The 9,970-nt window shown below is 47.8% G+C and overlaps 1 protein-coding gene across 1 annotated transcript; it reads right to left on the bottom strand.

The window, feature by feature from the left end:
* Nucleotides 1-3,870: 3,870 nt before the first annotated feature.
* LOC117869696 (immunoglobulin gamma-1 heavy chain-like) lies at nucleotides 3,871-9,241 on the bottom strand. The gene is made up of 6 exons (XM_034756752.1): nucleotides 9,100-9,241; nucleotides 8,290-8,631; nucleotides 6,462-6,773; nucleotides 4,565-4,663; nucleotides 4,429-4,478; nucleotides 3,871-3,951 (listed from the first exon to the last, which is right to left on the bottom strand). Exons 1-6 carry the CDS (start codon nucleotides 9,140-9,142, stop codon nucleotides 3,907-3,909), a joined length of 891 nt encoding a protein of 296 aa, XP_034612643.1. The 5' UTR covers nucleotides 9,143-9,241; the 3' UTR covers nucleotides 3,871-3,906.
* Between the last annotated feature and the right edge of the window lie 729 nt (nucleotides 9,242-9,970).

Below are 9,970 nucleotides of genomic sequence, written 5' to 3'. Positions count from 1 at the left end.
TGGTGGTATTGATGGTGTCTCTGAGCCTGGCCTGGAGTCACTGCTGGTCTAATCCAGGTAATCGACACTCTATAGTCTGTCCCGGGTGTGGAGACGTAGCAGCAGCCCTGTTAATAGTGGGGCTGATTTCTCAGAAAATCACAAAATTTGAAAACAGCTCTACCAGTTCCTTCTCTTTGTTCCGCCTGAACATTTATTCCTTCTTACACACCTGTAACGCAGCAGCTCTTCCATAGAGACGAGTGCTGTATTCAGCCAGGCTCGGTGCTTGGAACTGCTATTACATCTGATGGCTGATCACGCTAGTTCTACCATTCATCGTTTGCGTTATCGCACAGGGCAAACTTCTGCCTCAGATAAGCAGGTGAAACTCCCATGGGAATCTCTGGGCGAATTGAGTTGGGATGTGACCAGTGATGTAAATTACACAGCAGAGGCCTGGTTAGCCCATCAGTTGTAAATGCACAACTCCCATTGAAGTGGCAGGATAATCTGGGCCTGGGTATAAATTGATCAGAAAACAGCTGTAAGGGGTGAAGAAAAACTTTAATTTCCTCTAATGAGCCATTGACTGGGTCTTCAAAACGAGTGGATTTAGGATGCTGATGGTTCCAATGCCCCAGTAATTCTGCTAAGCCTGGATTTGGCCTTTTCTGGCTTATATGGAAATTCAGCAAAAGAGCGAAAGCCGCAGACCCAGAGGAGTTATTGGGTACATGGAAAAACTGTGTCAGTCCTAAACTCCCTTTGCAGTCAACTGCTGGACTTTTAAAGCAAGATTCCCATGATCATTTCGGTGCTAATGACGTGCACTGTTTGGATAGTGGAATTTTAAATAAAGCTTAACAATCGGTTTGTAAATGTAACTGATTGTTGTGTCCAACTCTATCAAAGTTTGGCTAATTAACCTTGCAGGGAGGTGTCTAATGTTGCTAAATGTTGTCAAACAGGGTCAAACCGCTTCTGCCCAACTGGAGTTTGATTCAAGGAATCCCAACCGGAGCAGGGAGCAGCGACCAGTGAAAGGGAAAAGGGGGAAATCGTAGCCCACACGGGGATCCAAGCCTGGACACTCACAGCTGTTTCACTGCCGAGCTCAATGACAGGGCCATCCTGTAAGGTGTTGACTTTCTGTAAAAGCTGTTGGTTGGTTTTACTGCTTCTTACTGCTCTTCACTGCTGCTGCATGTGGCTCCGTTCCAAAATGTAACTGAAAATTAACCCGCTCGTCCATCCGGCCTATACAGAGCAGGAAGTCACAAAACGAACCAGACTCTTGATGGTGGGAGATTTCCCAGTGTGATAGGAAAGACGTTGTCCTACCGGTATCTTGGCAACACATTGGTGCGTTTCTGGACAAATCTCACCCCTCTGTGGGTGCAGAGGGTCCCAGACCGTAGGAGCAGTGCGGTGTCACTTCGTAAAGGGGCGGGATTGCAGGAGCCTGCGTATTACCTATGTGCTCCCTGTGTGCCCCGGAGCTTGGCTGTCTGCTCAGTGTGACCCCAGGGAGAGGGATGGGGTTGGCAGGGAGTGAATCTGCCTCTGCACCAATCCTCTAGACAACAGCCCCTGTGGAGCTGGGGCACTAGGGCCACAGAGCCTGCTCCAGCCCTGACGTTGGGGTGGCTCCACCACAGTTCTGTGACCCATGAAGGAGACGATTCCTCCCCTCTTCCCCCCTAGAGATCCTGAGCTCAGTTACTCAGGCTGGTAACAGGAGCTGGGGCTCAGGGCCTGCCTTACTCACACAGGCCGTCACAGTGAACTCAGCTACTCTCATGTCTAAGCCGAGCCCTTGATGATTTAAAAAGGGGAGGTGGGAGGTTGTACCCATGAGAACCTGAACATCCACCCGACTGGGTGATACTCAGGTGTGTTACCGGTGGCAGAAAAGGGACCAGAAAAACCCAGATGCAGAACCAGCCTTGGCCCCCTGACGCACACAGCAAATGGAAGGGGCAGAACCAGACTGAAGTGACGCTTTCCAGTTGGGTGGAGACTGCTTCCTAGGAGCTGCCATCAGCAGGACCGTGCCGTCTGGCCAGCAGTATCGTTCCATGGTGTGAGGGGAGATTATAAATGGGAAACTGTGTCTGGACAGAGCTGTGTGAGGTCAGGCTCTCTCCGCATCCCTGTCCTGGAGCAGCTACTCCAACGAATTCCTTGGGAGACTGCTGCTTTTCCGTCCGTCTTCTCTCAGTAACAATGCTTTATCAATGGGAGGGGCTCCCCCAGCCATGGAGCCTGCACATGCCGCCTGGTTTGATACTAACTCCTCGTTTTGAAGCTGTAATTCTAAATGTTGCACATTAAAAAAATACGGCACCTCCTCCCTCATGTTTCCGTTCCTTTCTCTAGCAGCTGAGATGCATGAAGCTCAGCATATTATATGTGACAGGTGACTTCTACATTCTTTGGGCCAGTTCTGCTCTCACTGACGCTGGTGTATACCAGTACAGAGGAACTCTGCTGAAGGCAGTGGAATTACTCTGGGTTTACAGGGATCACTGAGAGCAGTAGGTGGCCCTTTGTATTTCATTTGGGGCCAGGGGATGAACCTCTCACTCCCATTGGGGAGCTGTTATTCACACCAGGGGTCCCACTGAAGTTCCAGGGACTGCTCACATCCGTAACGTCTCACCAGTGTGGGTACAGGTGTTACAGTCTGACCCTTAACATCCATGTTCTGTTATTGGAAGCCTAACCAGCCCTTTGGCTCCTCGCGAGTGACAGTAAAAATGTGAAAACACAGGCCTGATTGTGGTCAAGTATTGACCCCAAAGCCACAGCACGACCTCCCTCTGCAGAGGGAGGTTCACAAACTGAGCAGGTGACTCTATCACCCTCCATCAGCACCAGTTGCCCTGGTGATAGGGGATGTGATGGGGTGTTCACCCCACACTAGCCTAGAAGGGGTTAATGAGGTTAAGAAGGGGCCAACTAAGCAGGTAGGCCCCAGGTGAGAGGAATTAAGTGGCCTAAGTAACCCCAGCACAATGATGAAGCCCAGCTGAGCAGGAGCAGGTGGGGTTGGTATAAATCCAGGAACCCGGCAGCAGAGAAGGGCTGCAGGGAGGAAGGCTGCAGTCACTCTCTGGGCATGAGAGAGGGAAAAGAGGAAGCCTGAGGGCAGAGGAGAAACCCAGAGGACCCAGGCCCTGAAGGAATGTTTTATCTAGCAGGGTAGTGGTGTGGTGAGAGAGGCAAAGGAGGAAGAGGCTCAGGGAAGCCCCACAAGGCGGGACATTGCAGACCTTAGCCAGTGACTCAAGGATCCCTGACCTGGAACCAGGAGCAGAGGACAGGCCCAAGTTCCCCGCCCAGCCACTGGGGAAGTGGCACAGTCAGGGCAGTGGGTTTGGAGACTGCCTGGGACAGTTAGTTCTGTGGCACTTTGATAGCCTGGCGGGGGGAAAACACCCAGTGACCTGGCCAGGGCCAAGGCCTGACGAGGGAGCAGCCAAGCCAGGAAGAGGAAAGGGGCAGAGTCCCAGAGAGCATGTGGGGCAGCAGCGAGAACAAGATGATGGAAGGGGGTGTCGGAGCTGGAAGGAGCTAATCCCATGAGCAGCCAGGAGGAGATGCCCTAGGGGTGAGTGAACCCTTTCACAAGGCGCTACGGTGGGGGAAGTGACATGCTTGAGATGAGATGTAAATACAATGTCCCATGCATCTTCAGGCAATTCACAAATGATCCCACGTGGCTTTTTGCAAGAAGGGAGGTGTCGGTCCAGACTATGGGTTCAGAGAAGTGACCGTGGAAGTGGCTGTATTTTAAGCAAACTCACATCACCTCATAGCCCATTACAAACATGAGACTTTCCATATTTCTCTCACTTCTGTTCTTTCTTTTTTCATCTCTTGTTTTAAAAAATATAAACCACTTTTGTGAGACTGCATCAGTCACAGAGGAGCGTTTCTGTTGTACGGCAGAGTTGCATATTCAGTCTGAAACAGAAAAAGGAGAGAGACGATATTCTTATTAATTCTTTGTATTAGAGCAGCTTTTGTGTTGTAAGATTGTGAAAAACCTATATCAATGGTGCAGATTCCTCAGTTGTTGTCTTTTGTCCTGTGTGCAGGGTTTAGTGTGAGTGTGGCTGGATGCTGTTGGTGGCTTGTGATACACATGAGGTCAGACAAGATGATCTGGTGGTCCTTTACAGAAATATACACCACACTATTTCATCATGCCTGACCTGCAGCCACCTCTGGGGTGGAACCCAGCAGTTCTTCTATACCAACAACCCTACGCAACACTTTCACTAGAAGAGCAGAATAAACTTAAATGAAACCTCAGAGAATTCAGGAGGCAAAATGTAGACACTAGGGTTGGACACTGGCCAGGACACTGCCTCTAGCCCCCTGTTGTAAGATAAGACACTGTATCTTACTGATATGCCAAATGCTAAGAAAACAGTTTACCTGTGGGATCTGCCTCATAGGTATTGGATTCCCTCTTTGCACAGCTCTCCCTGGTGGATGAAACAAGCAAAGGGACGGTTATAGGGATGTGTGATAAGTGGCTGCTTTATAGCAGGCAGAGATATGACTGAGTTACCTCTGACGGGGCACTTTCTCCAGAGCAAGATCAACAGCTGTATCAGGAGAAGGATGGAAATACAGGGCAGCCCAGCATAGAGCACAATCCCACAGTCTCCTGCAGAGAGAAGAGATGCTGCATATAGAAAACACCTATCAAAACAGGAGCTGCTGATCTCTATGTCCCATGCAACACCATGGGCAAAGGGAGGTGTTTTCCCGGAAGCTCCGCATCCGTTGTTCTGTGCTCTGTGCAGGTGGTTCTCAACCAGGGTATGTGTACCACAGAGGTCTTCCAGGCGGGACATCAACTCATCTAGATATTTGCCTAGTTTTACAACAGGCTACATAAAAAGCACTAGCAAAGTCAGTACAAACTAAAATTTCATCCGGACAATGACTGTTTATACTGCTCTCTATGACACACTGAATTATAAGTACAATATTTATATTCCAATTGATTTGTTTGATATGGTAAAAATGTAAAAGTCAGCAATTTTTCAATAACCGTGAGCCGTGACACTTTGTATGTTTATCTCTGATTGTGTAAGCAGGTAACTTTTAAGTGAGATGTAACTTGGAGGTCACGCAAAACAAACCAGGCCCCTGAGAGGGGTACAATGGTCTGAAAAGGTGGAGAGCCACTGCCCTGCTGTATATGGAGGGAGAGAGATGTGTGAAGACAGGGAAGAGGGATGATTTAGTTGGGGTTGGTCCTGCTTTGAGCAGGGGGTTGGACTAGATGACCTCCTGAGGTCTCTTCCAACCCTAATTGTCTATGATTCTGTGACCTTGTAAAATGATCTATCCTTGTTATTCTGTCTCTCTTCTCTCCCTCCCTCCCCCCGTAATTCCTCTAATGTGTGGATCATGAAGTGATGTGGTCAGATTCCAGGTGGCTTCTTTTTTCCCAGCACAAGTTTGCTGCAAATGCCGAGGCGATTAGGAAATTTAAAGGCCTTTCGGAAGGCTGGACACACCCGTCTGTGCCACCTGGAATTCGCTTTGTTCTTAAAGGGCTCGTCTATACAAAATTTTGCCACTGTAACATTGCCGGCACAGCTTCTCCTGATTCATGAACTGAAATAAACTGCTGATGTAAGGCCCCTTTATACAGTATAACTACATCCCCACTGAGGCTTTTACTGGCATAGCCGCGTCGGCAACAATTCACACCACGGCTCGACAGAGTTACCCGGTAACAGTGGAGACCAGCCCTAATCCTGCCGGCCTGCCCTGGACATCGTTCCATGGAGCCCCATTTCAGCCTGAGACCTCCTGCTCCCGTGATGGCCGCAACAGAATCAAACGGGGGTGGCACAGACTCCTAGAAGCCAGAGATAGAGACGTCCCTGTTACACTGAGTGCCTTCTAGTTCCCTCCTGGCCACTGCAGGATTGTTCCCTGTGTTATATTCACTAGTGCACTTTACAGGGGCTTCCCGCCCTGCCCCGGGCATCTGTTCCATTCTCTGTTAGATCTCGCTGTCAGGCAGTCATTCCTGACATTCATGCCATTGTTCCCTTTGTTGATTTCCTTCCCCTTTGGCTCAGCTCAACTGACCCTTCTGTGTCCTTGCTGTGCTCACATGGAGGGGAAGGCTCGGGCTGCTTGACCAGAAACCCATTTCTCACCACTGGGAGGGTTGAAAAATGAAGGTTTTCAGAAAGGCTGGGGGTGGGAAAGGTGGGTGACAGGGGAGGAACCGTAACTGTAACTGCCCCACAATTCAAGCTCCCTCTCAATGGTTTCCAAACCTCTCCTTGTTCCCATTAGTTATCATTCCCCTGAGCCTTCCTGTCTATTTCTCTAGCCTGGAGTAGATGTCACTGACTCTTGGTGCCCAGATACCATGGTGAGGGGCGTAGGATAAATATCCAGGTAGGCAGGTTAGATTGGATGATACGATACTGGACCTGTTTCCCTGGAGACTGTAGCACTGATGCTTCTCCCCGTGCTGTTCTCCTTGGCTGTACAAGTGCAGATCGTCTCCTGGTTCCACGTCTCAGAAGGGATTGTCATTAGGCTCCAAACACTAAAGACCCCATTTCCATCTATGGCTCCAGCATCCGTCTGACCTTCAGACACCTGCTCACCAGTGTCCCAGACAACTGCACTCCAGGGAGGAGTGAAATCCGAGAGCAGGCAGAGCAGAGGAATGACGGGGGGAAGCTCAGCATCCTCCGGGGTGGAGGGAACCAGGATGGAAAGGCTCGGCTCGGCGGCATCTAAAGGAGAGTCACAGAAACTAGAGATTGGAAAGATCTGTTACCGGTAGCTCAGCTAGTCCCTATCCAGCTCCTACCCCTGCCACAGCCAGTGCAGGGTGTTTTCAATGTCTAATGCTTTGTCTGTGCCAGTTTTCAGTGTTTTACACGCTGGGGTATCCACTTTCAGAGACTCCCCGATCTGTTGCTGCTCTGAAATTTGTCCTGACATGATCGTCATGGATTATTTGAAACAGAGAGTCCTGTGGCACCTTTAAGACTAACAGATGTATTGGAGCATAAACTTTCATGGGTGAATACCCACTTCATCAGACACATGCCACAGGACTCTCTGTTGCTTTTTACAGTTCCAGACTAACACGGCTACCCCTCTGATACATGGATTATTTGCTGAGTGACGACAGCGTGTTCACTTCGGTACAAAGGCAGAGGACGAGCTGATCGGTCTGCTGGTGAGGAACCCAGACTGGGAGTCAGGAGGCCTGAGATCTATTCCCAGCTCTGTCTCTGATTTCCTGTGTGACCTTGGAGACAAGTTCACGTCCCCTCTCCATGCCTCAGTTTCCCCAATTGTAAAGTAAGGGAGATGAAACTTAGTCACCTTTGCAAGCTGCTTTGAGATCTCTGAATGAAAAGCCTGATAGAGGAACTTTTCTTACTTACAAACAATTGTCCGTCTAAATTTTCCTATTGTTACATTCATCCCATTAGCTACAGTGTTTAGTAGCGCCCAAAGTAATTGCCTTCCTTTTTATGGGCACTCTTTGGAATATTTGCACAAAATGTGGATCAAAAATATTAGTTGTACATTGAATTATTATGTGCAATTCATACTGTGCTGCTTGAGGCAATGAATAGTCCCCTGTATGAACACATGGGTGGAATCATTTCATGAGGCTTGGTGAATGCCTGGAAAAGAACCTGATTAATAATCAAGTTGTATAAGGATAGCAGGGCAGGTGAACATACCCCACGTCATAGGCTCAGGCAGTTTCAGTAGGAATCATCAGCAAGGGTGACTATCAAATCCGATTGCTAATGTAACATACCAGCCAGACGGCAGAGAAACAGTAACACCTACTACTGGCATGGTGCTTTTCATCCATAGATCTCAAAGTGCTGTCACACAGGCGAGTCCTTATACAGGTGAGGAATCGGAGATGCAGAGAAATTAAAGGTCAGATTTTTCAAAATGTTGCAGATTTTCAAAAGCTAAGTTTTGATTGGAGCATTTTACAAATTGGGGCATTTATTTGGGTACCTAAATGGGAGCTCTTGGGTTCTGACTTTGTCTGAAAATCTTGCCCTCAGTGCCCGGGGATTAAGGAACAAACCCAGGTGTCCTAATTCCCCATACTGTGCCCTGGGTCACTGCCTGCACTATGCTCTTTGCACAAATACCAATGGTTGAAACCTGAAATAGGGCGATTGGCCACAACATAGCCAAAAAAAGATGATTTTTTCTCACTACCTCCTAGCATTGGGATATCATTGTTCTGAGCCATTGGAAACTCACCTGTGACAATTAGTCTGGTCCCATTCCCGAAGTTGGGCTGTAGATACAGAAAGGCTGAAAGGCCACAGTAATAAACCCCCGAGTCGTCTCTTTGCAGGTTACTGATTATCAGAGAAAACGTGTTTGCTGCAGTGTTCACATTACTCGAGTATTTTCCATCGGAAGGTGCAGACTCAAAACTCTGGTAAATCCATTGCAAACTCCCACCCTGTTGTTCCTTGTACCATATAATCCTTCCTTCTGCTTTAGAAGGGTGACAGTCCAGCTGTACGGTCTGTCCAGGGATCCGCTGCACCTGTGCTGGGCTTTGCAGGATTTGTATCCCTTCTTCTGAGGCAGCCACTATACAGGGGAAGAAAGGAGTGTGTTAATACAGCGAGCACTGGAAAAGGCTGTGCTTTTGCAATAAACTATATAGAGCAGAAGATCCAAGAATAACACATATTTGTTAAAGATTGATTTTAATTTTTCTCTATTTCTAGCCATTTGTTTTCTTAGGATCATTCTGCTTAAAAATACGCCAGCCTGTGTTCTACAACAGCATACGGGGGGAAGTAGATTTTGCACCACATTCCAGGATATTATCTAGAAACAGAAACTATTTTCAAGGTTAGTATCTGGCATCCAGGTTTCTTTAAAAACAGAATATTTCATCTCCTCTCTTAAGATTTCAGTTGATGAACTAAAAGATGTGACTATCTCTCTGACCAGGTCAATGTTAACACCTCTTAGAATTGCAGAAGGTCCTTGGGTAGAAAATTGTAGCATGGTAGAAAATAAGCATGAAATAAATTGGGCTAAAATACTTACTGTGCAGATAGACTAGAAGTATCCCAACTGTCTGGTGGGACATCTTGTGCCTTTCTTCAGTAATGAATAGGTGATGCTGTGAGACAGACAGACGCCTGCTAGCTAATGGATCTCTTGATGAAAGACTTTGTGACGTGGAGAGGAAAATGTTCTATTTCCTCTTGTAGGTCTGTGGGGCAACATGCATGACAAAAGAAGAGGGTCAGGAGTTGTTGATAGCCCCATTCAAAACCTGCTCTGAGAACTAGCAGAGCAAACCTGGGGGAAAATATTCCTTTGCCTCTAAAATCCATTAGAGGAGAAATTCAAGCTCAGAGGGGGTAACAGCATGGTGTGTGTCTAGTGCAATCCGCTGTGTTATAGTTGGATGCCCATAACAAGATCCTCTTCTGACTGCTATCTAGGCGGAATATTGTCTATGCTTCAGAGATGCATAAGGTCAGATGGGATTAGCATCAATAACACAGTGGTGTATGAAAACTGTTAAACTTGTGGTTTATCCCTTTAAATTTCAGGGGATTTTCCTGGTCCTGCTTGCTGCCTGTAGGGAAGTGTGCAATCTGGTCCTAGCAGACTTCAGTCTGGAAAGTGCCAGCCTAGAAAGAGGTGGGTGAATTTTGCCTCGCTGCCTTAGGGAGCAGCCTGCTTCATCTCTCTCTGGTTTTGGTTACTGTGTGTTATTCTGGATTCTAATAATAAAAGTAATGTTAGGTTACAAACTTGCAGCAAGAGTATTTGGTGTTTTTTATGTCACGAGCATAACAATCACCAAGAGGCATATCAGATGGAGGTCAAGGTCCGTCCCCCCCAAGATTTTAGCAAAGGATGGAGGAAACCAACAAACAAGTTCCCTGGGCACCCTGGAAGTGGG

Source organism: Trachemys scripta, chromosome 24 (genome assembly GCF_013100865.1).
Source record: "Trachemys scripta elegans isolate TJP31775 chromosome 24, CAS_Tse_1.0, whole genome shotgun sequence".
NCBI lineage: Eukaryota > Metazoa > Chordata > Testudines > Emydidae > Trachemys > Trachemys scripta.
Note: the sequence above shows the minus strand (reverse complement) of the source record. Positions and strands in the feature narration are given on the sequence as shown.

Coding starts and splice junctions, on each gene's coding strand:
- LOC117869696 (XM_034756752.1), bottom strand. CDS start 9,142: ATGTCCCACCAGACAGTTGGGATACTTCTAGTCTATCTGCACA. Junction 8,632..9,099: donor ACTTCTAGTCTATCTGCACA/GTAAGTATTTTA, acceptor TCCCCTGTATAG/TGGCTGCCTCAGAAGAAGGG. Junction 4,664..6,461: donor TACAGTCTCCAGGGAAACAG/GTCCAGTATCGT, acceptor TTCTCTCTGCAG/GAGACTGTGGGATTGTGCTC.